Here is an 18,091-nt window from a genome sequence, read left to right on the forward strand (position 1 = left end):
TCAGGAACCCCTCTGTCCGTAGGCAGGGAACTCACAGCTAGTCAACAGTGTGATGGGACGCGGAGGGAGTGTGGACCTCGACCCACTCCCGCATCTTCCGTGTGTCCACACAGCCAGCCCCCATTCTTCCCAGAATCACAGATCAAATGTCACAGGTGCCATCTTATCCCGCAGCCACAAAACACCCCCAGTCCCTCGCCCTGGGCCGTGTACTGAAGCTGCACGGAGGAGCCACTAGCCCGCGGGCTCCGCCATAGCACTGGGGCCTGGGCTGGGTTAGGACCTCCTGCAACCCCAGGCAAGAGAACAATCATCTTGTGAGACACACAAAGCCTTCTCCAGGTGCCTCGGGAGATTACGTATCTGGCTTGTGATCCAGGGCTCCTAAACCCTGTTTCTTCCCTTGCCTACAAAGACTTTTTCAATCTGTGGCCACTCCCTTCACTCTCCAGCAAGGCTAGCTGCACACTACTTCTCATGATAGGGAGGAAAAACAGAACCTTGTAAACAGAGGGCTATGCTGCTAAAAATGGGAAGCTTCCAGAAAACAGAGGGCAAAACCATGAGCCTGCTAGTTCGCGTACAAGCCGATGGCCATGGAACAATGCCCACCCCCTCCTCTACGAGCTGTTTGTAAGGCCCTGGCTCTGGACTGCAAGGCTGGTGTGGCTTCCAGGGTCGGAGCTGGTAGAATTGTTTGCAGCCGGCCCAGAGCTTGGGAACAGCTGAAAGCGATGGAGGCCTCCTCGCCAGCCCCTCCCACAGCCAGTGCCTCCCACAGCCCGCCCCGGGAGGAGAGCGTTCGTGGGGCTCTGCTGCCCTCATGGGGTGGCTGCTCCACGGTGTGGCGGCCTCTTCCCAGACTCCTTCCCCACCGGGCTTTCTCCTGGGCCCGTTGGCTCCCACAGCGGGCCCACTCCTTTATCAGACCCCGGTTCCAGTTCCGCTGTCTCCTCCAAAGCCGGCTGTCAGGATGTCAGGAGCAGCTGCTCTGTCTCAGAGGAAACAGGCTCTCTTGCTCCTGCCGGGACTCAGCCTGTCTGGGTTTTCTTCCACTCCACGTGCTCTGGGGTGCGGGGGGGCCGAGGGGGGGGGAAGGGGGGTGGAGGGGTGTAGAGCCCAAATGCCAGGAACCTGAAATCAGAGGTTTTGGTTTCAAGTTCATCTTGCCACTCACTAGCTGGAACCCTTGGGTACATTACTGCAGCCCTTTGAACTTAAATTCCCTTACTTTGGTTTTTTAAAGCATTATGGAATGTATTTTTTAAAACAGGTTAGCGGAGGATGCTCCCCGCTCCCCACACTCCGGGTTCCTTCCATGGTGACACTCCTCAGAGACATCCCATCGCAGATGGGTGACCTGTGTGATGTGGGGGTTGGGGTCGGGGGAGGAACTGGGCGAACCTACTCTGTCCTTCCTCTTTCTTTTTCAATCCTTCGGGCGCGGCTTACAAAGAGCACGTGACCTCTTCTGAAACTCTCGGGAGGGCGGAGCGCTGGCTGGGGCGTGGGGCAGGGGGGGACCAGCTTTGGTGCTGCTCGGTCCGCGTGGGTGCCTCGGGCTGAAGCCCACGTGTCCGTGGCGCCAGGACGCGCTGCCTTTTCCCGTGGGGACTAGGTTTATAATAAAGGTGACACCCGGCCCTCTGCCTGCCCAGTCCTCTCCCTCGTTTCTCAGTTGGCTCAGAATTCGGATGGGGAAGGCAGCACTGGGTGTCAGTCCCCTGAAGACGCCGGGCAGGTGAGGGAGGCACATTCACGGCACAGAAGGATTTTAAGTGAACGCCTGTGTCCTTGCACCCCGCCCCTCTGCCTCCCCTTTATCCAGCGGTTAGGGGCGGTCAATGAGGCCAGTTAACAGTGTTTCCTTCGGGAGACGTGCTGACTGTACCAGCTGCACACAAATATGGGTGTGCGTGCACCACACACACAGCCATTTTCTACTTGAATAAAAAATATGCAACCCTGGCCGGTGTGGCTCAGTGGGCTGAGCGCTGGCCTTCGGAGAGGTTACCCATTTGATTCCCAGTCAGGGCACATGCCTGGGTCACAGGCCAGGTCCCCAGTAGGGGGCGTGCAAGAGGCAACTGATCGATGTTTCTCTCCCTCTTTCTCCTTTCCCCTTCTCTAAAAATAAATAAATAAATAAACAAACAAATAAATAAATAAATAAAATATATTAAAAAAGAATATGCAGAATTTCGTTCCTTGGCATGCCCCTTTCATTCAACACCACCACTTGGAGAAATCTTTTTTCCCACAACCTAAGCAAAGAGCTGCCTCCTCTGCGTTTAATGGCTACCGTGTGCTCCATCAGCCAGTCCCTCCTCAATAGACATCGAGGGTTCCCCAAGTCAGCCACCATTTCAGAGAGTGGAGCATGATGGGTAAAAGTGCCAGCTCTGAGCCAGCTGAGCTGGTTCCACTCCCGGGCAAGTGACTTCACCCTCTCTGTGCCTCCAGTTCTGGGTCTGAATGACAAGAACAATAACCGTAACCCGGTTTTGTGAGGATTCCATGAATACACGCCAAACACTTAGAGACTGAGAGTATCACTAACCTCACTAAGTTTTAGCCAGTTTGATGAATGCTGTGATGAGAATTACGTGGTGCCGGGGAGGGAGGGCTGTTCCTCTTCCCTTCGACAGGAGACAGATTAACGGAGAAAATCAAGTTTGATTCTGTGCACACGGGAAGCCCACATGTGTGAGAGGGTCAGGGACCCCGCACACGGGAGCGGTTCGGAGGCGGGAAGGGGAGTGAGGGAGGGAGGACAGGACACCCTGAGTGAAGGGAAGAGGTAGGGAGCCGTGGGGCGCCAGCCGGGAGGGGCATCGTTTGCGGCACGATGGGAAGAGCGGAGGTCCAGTAACTGGATGTTCGCCCTGCCACAGAAATAGGTCACAGAAAGTTATGTCTGGTGATAACTCTCATTATGAGCAAGAGCTTTCATTTAAATTATTTAAGGAAGAGGTGAAAGTTTCTCAAGAACCTGCAGGATCTCGGTTGCCTTCAGCTCAAAATGCGCCCCATGCCGAAGGGGTGCACCTTGGGGACGTGGGCTCTGACCCCCTCCGCAGATGACTCGCCACGTGTTTAAGTAGGATGAATGCTTAGACGCAGACTTTCAGACGGTGTTAGCGATGGCCACAGCCCCTCCCGTGGCCATAGCACCAGCCGACTCCCCGACCTGGAACCCGCGTGTGCCTTGGCTCCCCACGACCTTGCCCCGTTTGTTAGCAGACACGGTGAGTTTTGCTAATCTCGTTGATGGAAACTCTGTAAGTGTAGCTCCCATCACTCGTTCTCTGATGACGGACTGATTAGCTGAGCATCTCTTCATATGCGTAAAGCCATTTGTTTCCTTTCCTGTGTGTCCCCAAACCTTCTCCTTTGTCCCCCTCTTTTTACTGAGTCAGCGAAGAGCTCTTACTACACTAAGAAAACCAGCCTTTGTCCATGAGATGCTTTGCAAATATTTTCTAAGCTTTTCCTTTGTGTCGTTTGCCTAGGAATGGCATTTCCTAAGCCAAGTTAACCAATCTTTTTTGGTTTCTGGGCTTCGTGTCATATATTCAAAAGGCATGCTTCATTCTGAGAGTACTTTTTAAAATTCTTTTGTATTTTCTTCTAGTACTTTAATGATTTTTTTTCAGTTAAAATTTTGACACAGCTGGAATTTATTTTTGTATAAGGAGTGAATGAGAAATAGGTCCAATTATATTTTCGTCTACATGGCTACCGGCTTGTCGCATACCATGTGTTGTATAAACCATTTCCCCCACATGATTTGATATGCAATTTCATCACACCTGAATTTCCTTACATGTTTTGGTCTATTTCTGGTCTTTTTATTCTATGCTATTGTTTTGCTTATTCATGTGCTACTAACATATCATTTCAATTAGTCTTCATATGCTTAATAAAAATAGGACTTTCAATGAACTGTTGGGGCCAGGTTTCCCATGTTACTTTAACCTGCTTACTTATTTTTATGAATTTTTCTGGATTTGCTTTTTTTGGTCATTGTTCACAGAGTAACTTTAGAGTAATCTTGCTGAGTAAAAAGTAATCTTATTGGCATTTTTACTGGGACCGTCTGTGGGATTATCCACTGGGACTTGGGGGATTAACAGCTTAATCTCCAGCTCCCGTCTAACGGTGCTCTGCACACCTCATGCTCCTGAAGGAGGTGAACGCCCGCATCCGATCGGGGCTTCAGCCGCAGGGACCTCGTGCGCGTGTGGGACCCTGGGACATGCAGAGGGCGCATGAGCGTTACGTCTCATTTATTCTGGCCCTAAGAGGTGTTTTCGGGTCTGAATGAATGTAGCCAGGCAGTGGTGGTAGAGGCTGGGACCTGTGCCTGGATCAGCCCTGAACTTAAGGACCATCACCTCTGCCAGTCCCCTCCGGCTGGGGACACCCTCTGGAGGTTTGGCCCCAGTATTTGGAGGTAACAGGGAGACATGATGAAGAGGAAGCCGACATTGCAGAAGGTTTGGTTTTATTTAAGAATAAAGGTTTATTTAAGAATTAAGGTTTAATTCTTGCCAGATTGTCCATTTGGCCGCCCCCCCCCCCACGCTGACCCATGACCCGGAGAGAACACTCTTGGTGCACGGAGTCTGTGCGGGGCACTTTGGAAGGGGCGAAGGGAGGCAGGCTTGGCCTCGGCGGGGGGCTCACGAGCTGTCAGTCCAAGTGGGGAGGCCGGCAATCTTTTCTCGGGCCAAGCAAAAGGCTGATCCGGGTCACAGAACTGCAGGCTGGGATGGCCAGGCCGCACCCAAACAGCCCCAGCTGCAGTTCCACCCAGACGGTGGTCCCGATGCCGAAGAAGGGAACGTGACATGTGGAGACGGAGCTGGTGCGAGAGGAACAGGACCCAAGCCTTCCTGGAAACTCAGGGTGAGCCTGTCACGCGGATCTGAGCGTAGACGACCGAGTTTGCGTTTGCTGGATGGTTTTCGCTGCAGTGGTCCCTCGTTTCCTCCAAGATTTTGAAATCCGTGTCAGCAGAGGTAAGTGCCTTGTCCGGGGTGGATGAAAACTACAGAGGAAGGGGGAGGACGATGAGCTAATTCACCTTGTCTCTTGGACTCCGAGGGCCTCTTCAGGAGCAACTTGAAAGCTTTGGTCAGAGAAGACCCAAAGAGAGCAGAAGAACCCCGCAAAGAAGCACTTGCCCAGCGCCCAGAAAAACATCCCTAGTCTAGTGGATAAGGCACAGCACAGAGGGAAAGTCCAATGGCTGCAGGTTTCCACGGTCACGGAAACAGCATGGTCATCTTACCTCGGCCAGAGAACCTGAGTGATCATCCAGAGCCTGGGGACTTGAGTGACCTGCCACAAGTGCCAGGAAGAAAAGGGGCAAATCTCACTGGTGGGGTCTGGAGGAACTGGAAGCCTCTCCCTTCAGTCCCGGGGGGGATGGGTGGGCTGGGAGGAGATGTAGGTGGGAAAGGTGGAGGGTCAGGAGGGCAGGTGAGAAATGGAGGGACTCCAGTCTGTGGTCTGCAGAGAAGGTGGGCTGAGCAGGTTTTACCCCCTCCTTTCTGCTTTCCACTCAAGGCTGACTCCACTCTCCATGGCAGAGACCAAAGCGCCGCCCCATCTCCCAGGAGCCACTTACATTTCCTGCAGCACTTGATGATAAGGAAGACAATCATCATCAACACTGATGCCAGTAGAATCCCAGCAAGAAAGGCTAAGGCCCACTGAACTTCTCTTCTGTCATGGCAAAGAAAGGGAGCAGAGGGTTTTCTGGGCCCCTGGAAGCCCGTTTCTGGAGACCCGAGTGTAACATTTCCCTTTTATGGGTAAACCTCTGAAACAGCTTTCACACTTGCTACTGGTTTTCACCTTTTTGGTTTCAGGTTTCAGATCTGTTTGAGGCCTCGACGAAAGCCACGGACTCTCTTTCCCCTCAAGAAATGTTCCTAGTTCTCAAACTATTCCACAAAATTGAAGTGGAGGAGAGGCTCCCAAACTCACTATATGAGGCCAGCAATATGAGGCATGGAAACCAGACAGAAACACTCCAAAACGAGAGAGAGAGAGAGAGAAATTATAGGCTGTGAACATAGATGTAAAAATCCTCAACAAAATACCTGTAAATGAATTCAGCAATACATTGAAAAGATTTTATACCATGATTGAGTGGGATTTGTTTCTGGGGTGCAAGGCTAGTTCGATATTCACAAATCAGTTGATGTGACCTACCACAGAACCAAATGAAAAAGTCATACGATTATATCAATAAATGCAGAAACGGCATTGGACAAAATCCAACATCTATTCATGATAAAAACTCTCAGCGAAGTGGGGATAGAGGAAACATATTTTAACGTCATAAAGGTCATCTATGACCAACCCACCGATGGCATCATCAATGGTGAAGAGCTACAAGCTTTTTATCTAAGAGCAGATACAACAATGTCCACTTTCACCACTTTTATATGACAGTACTGGAAGTCCTAGCCACAACAGTCAGTCAAGAAAAAGAAATAAAAGGCATCCAAATTGGAAAGGAAGAAGTAAAACTGTCATCATTTGCAGATGACTATATAGAGAAAACCCTAAAAAATCCACCAAAAATTATTAGAATAAATGAACTCAACAAATCTCAGGATACCAAATTAATATTCAGAAATTGGTTGCATTTTTATATACTACTAACAAACTATCAGAAAGAAAATTATGAAAATCCCATTTAAAATTGCATCAACAAGAATGAAATACCTAGGAATAAATTCAACCAAGGAGGCAAAAGACCTGTGCTCAAAAACTGTAAGACACTGAGGAAAGAAATTGAAAAAGAGAGTAATAAATGAAAGGCCATACTATACTCATGGATATGAAGAATTAACATTGTTAAAATATCCACACTACTCAAAGCAACCTACAGATTCAGAGCAATCCCTATCAAAATACCAGAACTAGAACAAATAATCTTAAAATTTCTATGGAACCACAAAAGACCCTAAATAGCCAAAGCCATCTTGAGAAAGAAGAACAGAGTTGGAGGTATCGCACTACCTGGTATTAAACTATACTTCAAAGTCATAGTAATGAAAAGAGCATGGAGCTAGCATAAAAACAGACATATAGATCAACAGAACAGAACAGGGAGCCCAGAAATAATCCCATGCCTATGTGTTAATTAATCTATGAGAAAGGAAACAAGAATATATAGTTGGGTAAAGACAGTTTCCTCAGTAAAGGATGTTTAGAAAACTGGACAGATACATGCAAAAGAATGACAATGGATTATTTTCTTATCCCATATACTAGAATAAACTCAAAATGGATTAAAGAGTTAAATGTAAGACTCAAAACCATAAAACTCCTAGATGAAAACATAGGCAGTAAACTCTTTGACATTGCTTTTAGTAGTATGTTTTTTGGATGTGTCTCCTCGAGCAAGGGAAACAAATAAAAAAATTAAACAAATTTAATTTAGTTTGGGACTACATCAAGCTAAAAAGTTTTTGCACAGAGAGAAAACCATTAAAAATACAACAATGAAAAGCCAACCTACTGAATGGGAGAAGATAGATTTGCTAACTATACATCTGATTAGAGGTCAATATCCAAAATATACAAGAAACTCATACAACTTAACACCAAGAAAAATGGACAGAGGACCTAAATGGACCTTTTCCCAAAGAGGACATACAGATGGTCAATAGACATATGAAAATAGGCTCAACATCAGGGAAATTCAAATTAAAATCACAATGAAATACCACCTTACACCTGTCAGAATGACTATCATCAGCAAATCCACAAATAAGTGTTGGTGAGGATGTGGAGAAAAGGGAACCCTCATGCACTGTTGGCAGAATGGTAAATTGGTGCAGCTACTAGGAAAAAGAGCATAAGGTTCCTCAAAAGCCTGAAAATGAAACTGCCTTATGACCCAGTTATTCTACTTTTGGGAAGTTACTTGAAGAAACTCAAAATACTAATTTGGAAAGACATATGCACCCTTATGATCATTGCAGCATTATTTACAGTAGTCAAGATATGAAAGCAACCTAAGTGTCTACCAACAGATCAATGGATACAGAAGATGTGGCATATCTACACCTCTGAGAGAACCTGGAAAGGAGAGGCAGTGGAGGGAGCAACTGTGATCTCAAAATAAGGGCAGTAACAATGAGAGAGAGGCAAGTTGTGGGCAGGTGTTTATATAACGGAATATTAGTCATTAAAAAAGAGTGAAATCTTGCCATTTGCAATAGCGTGAATGGATCTACAGGGTATTTCACTTATGCTAAGTGAAAAAAGTCAGAGAAAGAAAAATAGCATATGTTTTTACTTATATGTAGAATCCAAAAAAATAAAAAGTAAACAAAACAGAAACAAACTCGTAGAGACAGAGAATAAACTGACAATTGCCAAATGTGAGGGGAGTTGGCAGAATGAGTTGTAAGTTATATAAATGTCCAATCACTATGTCATTACACCTGAAATTAATATAATATGGTATGTCAGCTGTAATTTTAAAAAACGTTCATAGGTGGCCCCATACAGCAAATTTTATTTATAAATCTAGGAGATTCACAGATCTCTTGAGTCTTGGAGGTCCCTTGGTTAAGGAAAACACTACAAGGATAACAAATGATTTAGTTCTTCCACTCTTTCTGACCTCTCCTCCCCAGACGTCCTTCCCCAAGTCCCTACGGCCAAGCTGTCAACACAAAATCGAGCCCCACGTGGTACAAGATGAAATGGGTGTGAGAACGATCACTTACTTGAGGTAGCCGCAGGAACAGGGTGCTGCGGTAGTTGGGTTGGTGTGGACTATGAGAGAACACGAAGGGGGTTAGTGTGTCTGCCACTCTCTCTGCACCTTCCCAGCTTAAGTGTCCCAGGTGCCCACCCTCTCCAAGCACCCAGCGGAGATTAATGTAGGGGGCTAGAATTCAGCAAACGGAGAGAACATTGTTCCTTAGATCCTGCATCCTGTAACGTGGAAATTAGAACCAGAACTTAAAAAACCATCAGCCACACTAATGAAGGAAAAGCCTAGTGTTTCTATAGCTCCGTATGTCCCTTTGATAGACAAAAACCTCTCTGTCTCCCTCAAAGCTTTTAATAGGACTCCTAGGGACATAAGCTCCCTCGGCTCCAAGCAGAGAATCCATCTCCAGGCCAGGAAGTCAAGCACCAAAACGGAATTCCAGAACTAGTGTTGCCCAAGATCCTTGGCGATAGATCTGCCCTTGCTGCTTTCTTGGTTTGTTCACCTGTCTGCAGGGAAGGGGAAGGAGCGCAGTGACTTTTCCCAACACCTACACCACAGTGGGGTGGGTAGGAAGAACGCAAACTGCCTTTCCTCAAACTACCCCGCTGGTCTACTACCAAGCACAGAGACACCCTTTACTCAAAGTTGGAGGGTCCATTCTCTCTGGGCCCCTTTCCACTCTTCAGCACAGGGAAGCAAGGCTCTTCCAACTTCAGAAATGCTACGTCATTACGGCGCACTTCCCAGCCACGCCAGGTCCTCTGAACAAAGCGGCCAGGCAGGCAACGGGTTCTGTCCCGGACTTACTGTTGCATTCAGGTTGGGATGGACCTGCTCCCATGCTGTCTTCCCCTGAGAATGAAGAAGGTGCCTCTGAGAAAGCCTGGAGAGGAGAGGCAGCGCAGGGGTCAACTGCGATCTCAGTGTAGGAGCAGTACCAGGGAGAGGGAGGCAGGTCGTGGGCGGGGCGTGGTCCCGGCGTCAGTGGTCACGGGCTGTGGTGTGGTTGCCGCAGCTCAGCAGCCAGTCCTCCTCAGCTTTGCAGGCCTAGAAATTTGATCTTATCAGGGAACCCAGAACGGACAGATTACTCCAGAACTAGCTCCCACCGACCGACTCACAGCAGACGGAGGTAGGCTCTGAAATGACAGAAGGAACATGTTGGTGGGACAGGTAGCATTCTATCAGAACAGGTAAGAAAGCCAATGAAAACCACACGACTGAAATCAGGATGGGAGAAGACAAATGGATATTTTTAAATAATATTTTTAAAAAAGATTTTAGTTATTTATTTATTTTTAGAGGAGGGGAAGGAGAGAGGGAGAGAAACACCATTGTGTGGTTGCCTCTCGCTCGCCCCCTACTGGAGGTCCACAGGCCTGTGCTCAATCCATGGAGCTACACCAGCCAGGGCGGATATTTTTAACACCGGTTGTTATCTAGGTCTGAGGCATCTGCCTCCCTCTTCCCCGGCCAGACTGAGTGAACGTGGACAAACTTGCTGTTGGCGGTCCTTTGGCTCCATGAGACACTTCTGTTCGCACACTGCTTTTCAAGCATGTCAATATCCTGGTCTAGGCTATGGTTCTCAATCCCCTTCCCCCCCTCGCCCCCCCGCCCTGTGCTTTTACTTATATTTGTACCAAAAAGTACAAAGTCCTGAAAAGCAGAAAAGTAAAAGCACCCAAACTCCCACTGCCCCATGGTTAATATTTTAGAGTATTTCCTTTTAGTTGTACTTCCATGAATTTAAATTTTGTTTAATGTTTTATTTTTTTCAGTTTTATTGAGACATAATTGACACATCACATTGGTGTACACATGGAAGGTTTACAAATCAATGATTTGATATATGTATACATGGCAATGATCACCACAGTAAGTTAGCTGCAATTTCTTTCTTGTGATGAGAACGTTTAAGATCTATTTTCTTAGCAACTTTCAAATATGCAATACAGTCTTCACTGTACTCACCATGCTGGACACTAGGTCCCCAGGGCTTATTTCTCTTCCCACTGGAAGTGTGTACCGTTGACCCCCTTCCCACATGTCCCCACCGCCCCCGCCTCTGGCATCTGTTCTCTGGATCTACAAGTCTGATTTGTAAAGATCCCACACACATGAGAGTGTCTGCCACACATTTTGAAAAGACTAGTTGAAGTATTTCTTCACACATCCTTTTATTTATTTTTTAAAAGCTTTTTAAATACATATTTCTAACAAAGTTTTTCTTTCTTTTTTTTAAGATTTTATTTTTATTTTTTAAATGTATTTTCAGAGAGGGAAGGGAGGGAGAAAGAGAGAGAGAGAGAGAAACATCAGTGTGCGGTTGCTGGGGGCCATGGCCTGCAACCCAGGCATGTGTCCTGACTGGGAATTGAACCTGCGATGCTTTGGTTCACAGCCCGCAGTCAATCCACTGAGCTATGCCAGCCAGGGCTTTAGAAAGCTTTTTTAAAATATATTTTATTGATTATGGCATTACAGTTGTCTCATTTTTTTCTCCCCTTTATTCCCCTCTGCCCTGTACTCCCCCCTCCCACCATCATTCCCCCATTTTAGTTCATGTCCATGGGTTGTACATGTAAGTTCTTTGGTTTCTACATTTCCCATACTATTCCTATCCTTCCCCTGTCTATTTTCTACCTACCATCTATGCTACTTATTCTCTGTACCTTTTCCCCTCTCTCCCCCTCCCACTCCCCTGTTGATAACCTTCCATGTGATCTCCCTTCCTGTGGTTCTGTTCCTGTTCTAGTTGTTTGCTTAGTTAGTTTTTGTTTTTGGTGTAGTTGTTAATAATTGTGAGTTTGCTATCATTTTACTGTTTATATTTTTATCTTTTTCTTAGATAAATCCCTTTAACATTTCATATAATAAGGGCTTGGTGATGATAAACTCCTTTAACTTGACCTTATCTGGGAAGCACTTGATCTGCCCTTCCATTCTAAATGATAGCTTTGCTGGATAGAGCAATCTTGGATGTAGGTCCCTGCCTTTCATAACTTGGAATACTTCTTCCCAGACCCTTCTTGCCTGTAAGGCCTCTTTTGAGAAATCAGCTAACAGTCTTATAGGCACTACATTTTAGGTAACTGTCTCCTTTCCTCTTGCTGCTTTTAAGATTCTCTCCTTATCTTTAATCTTGGGTAATGTAATTATGATGTGCCTGGGCATGTTCCTCCTTGGGTCCAAGTTCTCTGGGACTCTCGGAGCTTCCTGGACTTCCTGGAAGTCTGTTTCCTTAGCCAGAATGGGGAAGTTCTCCTTTATTATTTGTTCAAATAAACTTTCCACTTGTTGCTCTTCCTCTTCTCCTTCTGGTACCCCTATAATGCTGATGTTGGAACATTTAAAGATGTCCTGGAGGTTCCTAAGCTTCTCATTTTTTGAATTCTTGTTTCTTCATTTTTTTTTTGGCTGGATGTTTCTTTCTTCCTTCTGGTCCACACCATTGATTTGAGTCCCAATTTCCTTCCCATCACTATTGGTTCCCTGTACATTTTCCTTTACTTCACTTAGCATAGCCTTCATTTTTTAATCTAATTTGCAACCAAATTCAACCAATTCTGTGAGCATCCTGATTACCAGTGTTTTGAAATGTGCATCTGATAAGTTGGCTATCTCTTCATCACTTAGTTTTATTTGTTCTGGAGCTTTGATCTGTTCTTTTGTTTGAGCCATTTTTTTTGTCTTGTTGCATCTGTTACATAGTGAGGGGCAAAGCCTTAGGTATTCACCGGGGCGAGGCAACCCATGTCTGCGTTGTGATGCTGTATGTGGGGGAGGGGTCTGAGAGGGAACAATGGCACTTGCTCCGCTCTCTGCCGGGTTTCAGTCACTTCCCCTGCCTCCCACCAGCAAATCGAGCCCTTCTGGTGCTAATTCCTGTGTGGATGGGTTTGTGTACTTTCCTGGGACCCAGTGGGTCTCTCCAACGAACTCTCCTGTGAGGCTGGGAGTCTCTCCTGCCACAGGTGTTTTCAATCGGTGTTTTGAGGCTTTATTTCCCCGAGCTGGGGCCCTGGGTTGCGCAGTTCATTCTGCTTCCCAGTTGTTCCTCCTGGTTTATCTGCATGAGAATGTGGGACTGCCTGCTCCTCCAGCCACCACCTTGCTGGGAGTCCTCTCCACCCAGCTGCCCTACTCCGCTCCTCCTACTGGTCTGGATGGACGTTTCTTCTTTAACTCCTTGGTTGTCAGACTTCCATACAGTTCAATTTTCTGGCAGTTCTGGTTGCTTTTTGTTTTTAAATTGTCATTGTTCTTCTTTTGGTTGTTCGAGGAGGCACAGTGTGTCTACCTGTGCCTCCATCTTGGCCGGAAGTTCTTAAAAAAAAGCTTTTTATCATAGGCATTCTCTCACTTCACAGAACATTTCCTAGAAGCATTTTTCGTGGTGACAGGTCTTTCCGCTACAGCTACGCACTACAGCTTGCTTACCCAGTTCCCTGCTTGTTCATAAACGTCTCCACTTGTGTTACTATTTATATTTCATTACTTTATAATAAAACAATTTTAGGAGGCCACACTTTTATCTCATATTTAAGTAAACCCATGGTAAGAATTTTTGGCTCTGCTATATCACTGTATTTTAGGGTAATGTATCTAGACAACGAATGACATCAGTTGTTTAATCGTCCAGCTCTCAAAAGGGAATCAATTCCCAAGTCCTTGCACGTGGGGGAGGGCTGGGAGCAGGACCTCACTGCCTTGGAGCAGCAGCAACAGCAGCTTCGTATCCAGCGACTTACCACTCGACCCGACTGTTTTAGATCACGCAGCGGGACGGTAAGAAAGGCACCAGCGGGGAAACGGTGCGAGAACCCTGAGCTAGGAGAACAGAAGGCCACCATGCGTAGTGGAATCAGCGGTGGCAATGGTTTTTCTAGCACTCTTTTGCTCCTTTTTTGCATTTAAAAATCAACAGTGCTCTATAAAGCACCATAAGATATTTATACACCATTTAAAATATGTTGAAATATGGGCTTGAGCCAAAGAAACACAGTATGAACTTGTCCTATGAACTTATACTAGACCCTACTACCCCTGGGGAGGTGGAAGAGAAGATCTTCAGAGGTTTCTGTAAAATCTGAACCTTCACCACAGTGGCTCTGAATTTGTAACTGTCCCAAAGAAATGTTACCACAGAAGCCTTAAAAAAAAGTCAGGCCACCCCAACCCGAAAGACAAAACCATTACCCAACACCACAGGGCAATAGCTACTTACAAATCCAGGCGGAGGAAAGAGGGAAACACATTGTCCTTGGAAAACAACACTCACGCACTTGGCAGAAGCAGACAATGAAACAGAAACAATGCTACGTACACTTTTTCACATGCTGTCCAGCACCGCAGGACCTTCCTGGTTGCGCTTAAATTCACCAACTCCGTGCGGGCGTTCAAACCCAATCCCCTTCCCACCAGATGAAGTTTAGAAGACAGAAAGTGATAGAAACTACTAACAATCAGGTGACATTTTCCTTCGGTGAATGATTATCTTGTCTAGATTAAAAGCATGGGGTAAATCCATTTACCTTTTCAGAAAACGTCCAGTCACGAGAAGCCACTGTGTAAAACTGAACTTGAAACTTGCTTCCGCAGCTACTCTTATTTTTCAAAAATGACTAAGTGACTACTGTCACTGTCGTGGCCTCATCAAGCTGTGTTGCAAATCAATGAAACTCGAGGGCGGACTTCCTCTTTGAGGACAACACTGTATTTTTTTAATCCCATAAGCAGAGAACTTCTTTCATATCTTTTGAAACATGAAAGTCAGAGCACAAGGGATCAGACAAATTTATTTTTAATCAAGTACATGTTGAGTATTTAACCACACGCCAGGTACTGGTGTTGGGGGCGGTGGTGAGCAGTGTGGGATGGTCATTGTCATCAAGCATCTTACAGTGTCATTTATTCTAACCACGGAGATGAGGTGAATAGAACAAACAGACAAACCGAGCAGCTGTGTGAAGAGTTAAGCGCTGCCCTGGCTGGTGGATCGATTGGTTGGAGCGATGTCAGGTACACCAAAAGGTTGTGAGTTCGATCCCCGGTCAGGGCCCATACCTAGGTTGTGGGTTCGACCCCCCATCGGGGTGTGTACGGGAGGCAACCAGTTCTCTCTCCCCACTTCCTCTCTCTCCCAAATCAAGAAGCATGTCCTCGGCTGAGGATTAAAAAAATAAAGTTAAATGCCAGCTGTGCGGACTTTGTGTTAAGAGCACGGAGAGCCCTTCAAAGAGAAGGCAAATCATTTATAAACGTTTATTCATAACACAATATTAATAAATACACTCATTAAGTAAACGCAATGGGCCACACAGCGGGCTGGGTGCTGTCACGGACCCGACCACCTCCCGGGGCAGAGATGGCCAGACGAGTGAAGGGGAGGCTGATCGCGGGTCGAGTTCGCGCCACGGAGAAAAGCAGCAAACGCCACCCATGCCTGAGAGTCCATGGGGGAGACTCTGGATAAAACAGGTGCCCGGGGAAGGAGCAGACACATTCAGGGACAACCAGAGAGAGGACAGGACAGAGTTGACCAGGCAGAGAGCCTGGGGAAGACAGAGACAGGGCAAGTCCCAGGGCCTCGTGGAGTGGGCGACATCAGGCAGAGATGCCTGCGGATAGACCTGGGGGCCGGGGCCGGGGCCTGCACCTGGATGGGGCGGGGAGGGAAGGAGAAAGTGTGTGAGGAGCGCCCCAGGCCCATGTCTGGTTGCTGGGTTCAAGCGCTGTATTTCTGAGATCTCAGCACCGTTCCAGGGCGGGGCGTTTGTAAGGGTGGGGCAATTTGAACTTGACCTTAAAGGCCACAGAAAGACTGCCAAAGAGCAGGAACCTGAGGGAGGAAACAAGAGCCGGAACGTGGGGAAGAAGACTCAGTTCCTTGGGTGGACTTCAGCCAGACTGCTGGAGTCTTTCAGCCCGAGCAAGGAATGTATTTTCAGGGTTAATAAGGGACCGTGAAAGGTTTCTGGACTGGGATATAGTAAACATGGCCATTAAGGAAGGTGATAGCACATCACGTAAGATAAGCTGCGGGTAGAGAAAGAGGCGCAGGAATCTTCTAGGAGAGCAGGGCAGTGTTCGAGGTATTTAACACGGGTGGGCGGGAGCAGCGAGAATGGGGAGGGGCCCACGGGAAACCGGCCCGGACACTGGAAGTAGTAGGACTTGGCGCTCGGGGACGCAGGGTGGGGCGGGGGGGCGGAGGATGTAGCAGGTGAGTCGATGACGGACGGCAAAGATTTTGAATCTCAGTGGCGGAGAGAATCCGTTCTTTCGTTCACTCCACAGCGAGCACTTATTTTGTGCCACGCCTGAGTGTAAGTTCTGAGGTTGTAATGGTGAGCAAGACAATGAGCTGTGAAGGCACGGGGCCCCCGCCCGTGTGTGTCTGTGACACAGGGAACCAGGGCAGGCTTCCTGGAGGAGGAAGACGAGCCGAACTCTGAGGTGCCAGTTGGAGTTTCCTTAGGCCAAAAGCAGAGGGGGGCATGGTGGGTGATGATCACACGGAACAGAACATTAAAGCCCAAAAGCCCTGTGTCAGAAAGGGGGACAGGAAGTCTGACCAAACTAGCGTGAGGGGTGGTTTCTCAAGCACAGAGTGTGCCAGAGTGTGCGGCTGCTGGGACATGCAGCATGGGGGGGGGGGCGGGGGGGAGAGAAGCTGAAGAAGCAGGAAGGAGCCAGTTTCCTCAGAGCTTCTGGCTTCTTAGAAGAGAAGTGGGTTATCTGTACCAAAGGCATTTATTTAAACAAGGGGAACACGATCGGACTTGCGGTCTGAAAGCATCCCTAAAACTGGGGGCCAGAACAGTTTGGGAGGCAGCCGGGGCAGCCAAGGAACCCCTGGCTGAGGAGGGGTTCCCGCCGGGAGCCAGCTGAGGGACACGGAGAGCCCGGACCAGCAGTAGGCAGAGGCAGGGAGAGAAATTCCTCTGAGGGACATCTGGGAGGGTGGTGGGGAAACACGGGAGGGGAAACCGTCAAAGACTGGGGCCGAAGATGTCACGGAAGGGCAGGAGGAAGAGGAAGCCAGAGAAGGGAACAGCAGCAGCTCAGGACTGGGAGCGAGGATCAACCCATGAACCGATGTTTGCTGAGCACCCACACGCAATGCCACGTTCCGGGGCACGCAAGCGTGGTGACATGTGGCAGATGTGACATCAGGCGTCTCTGCAGGATGCAGTGGGACCCGAAGGAGAAGCAGCTCAGGCTACGCAATAAGGAGGGAGAGTGGGTATCAAGAAAAGCATCACGAAGATGACATTTCAGTTGTGTCTTGAAAGCTGACTCACGTGTTCTAGGCAGAGGGACAGCGTGAGCAAACGCCTGCTGTGTCATGTTTAGGGAAGTGCAAATACTGTTTCACCATCACAGGTGCTGCGGGGTATGAGCGTGGGGTGGGGATGGGAAATGGAAGAGTTAAGAAAGGCTGGAGAGGAGGGCAAGACCCTAAACGAACTTGACCTTAAAGGCCACAGGGAGACTGCGGAAGAGCAGGAACATGATGACATTTGGGCTGAGGCAACAGAGCGCAGGAGGAACTCGCGAGGGCTGGTCAGGAGGGGTTTGGCGTTGCAGCTGTGATGAGAAGTGGGGGAGAGGTGACCAGAGGCCGTGGCCACGGGGAAGAAGAGGCAGGCGGACTGGTGCATGTATCCACTTGTTAGATGCGAGCGGAAGGGAAGGGAGACAGAGCACTCGGGATGACTCCCGGCTTTCTGCGCGTCTCACTGGCTGACAGGGGAATGTGGGAGCGGGGGAGGTAGTGAGTCCGCTTCTGGACATGGAGGTTAGGGTGCCTGCGGGGCATTCTGCCAGAGACATAGTGAGGGTGGTCGGATGCACGGGTCTGGGGCTCACAAAAGAGACCTAGATCTGTGTGGCAGACACTAGCGCTCGTCCCTGACCAGTGGCTGGCTCCTTCTGTCACAGAGCCACTTGTGGTTGGGCAGTGCCACGTGACAAATTCTGCCCAGTGGGCGAGGTGTAACAGTCATGGCTACCCCCTCTAGTTGGATCACTTCACTGCTGAAGCTAGACCTCCTCTGCCCCCTTCCCCGCCCCCGCCCCCCCTGCAGGGTGAGCACGGAGATTCTGGATGAGGAGATGAGGTTGAAAGCTCTGAGGCCAGGTCACCGAGCCACCATACAGGGACAGCTTCTCCGGAGGGTCACCAGAACCTGGAGTGGATTCTGTAATAACCTCTCTCCATGTTTACGCTGTTGAGATTTGGGGGGACAGTTTCTTAAAGCACTTAGTCTAACCTATCCGGCTTAATACAATTTGAGACACGGATTAGGAAGTCATCGTCATATGTGT

At 48.1% G+C, this 18,091-nt stretch overlaps 1 protein-coding gene across 1 annotated transcript; it reads right to left on the minus strand.

Annotated features, from left to right (window-relative positions):
* Nucleotides 1–4,490: 4,490 nt before the first annotated feature.
* Nucleotides 4,491–9,894, minus strand: CUNH1orf162 (chromosome unknown C1orf162 homolog). Its single transcript, XM_045816864.1, has 5 exons — nucleotides 9,563–9,894; nucleotides 8,763–8,811; nucleotides 5,636–5,733; nucleotides 5,297–5,346; nucleotides 4,491–5,053 (listed from the first exon to the last, which is right to left on the minus strand). Exons 1-5 carry the CDS (start codon nucleotides 9,594–9,596, stop codon nucleotides 4,907–4,909), a joined length of 378 nt encoding a protein of 125 aa, XP_045672820.1. The 5' UTR covers nucleotides 9,597–9,894; the 3' UTR covers nucleotides 4,491–4,906.
* Between the last annotated feature and the right edge of the window lie 8,197 nt (nucleotides 9,895–18,091).

This window comes from Phyllostomus hastatus, unplaced genomic scaffold, assembly GCF_019186645.2.
Source record: "Phyllostomus hastatus isolate PE091 unplaced genomic scaffold, TTU_PhHast_1.1 phas_scaffold_216, whole genome shotgun sequence".
NCBI lineage: Eukaryota > Metazoa > Chordata > Mammalia > Chiroptera > Phyllostomidae > Phyllostomus > Phyllostomus hastatus.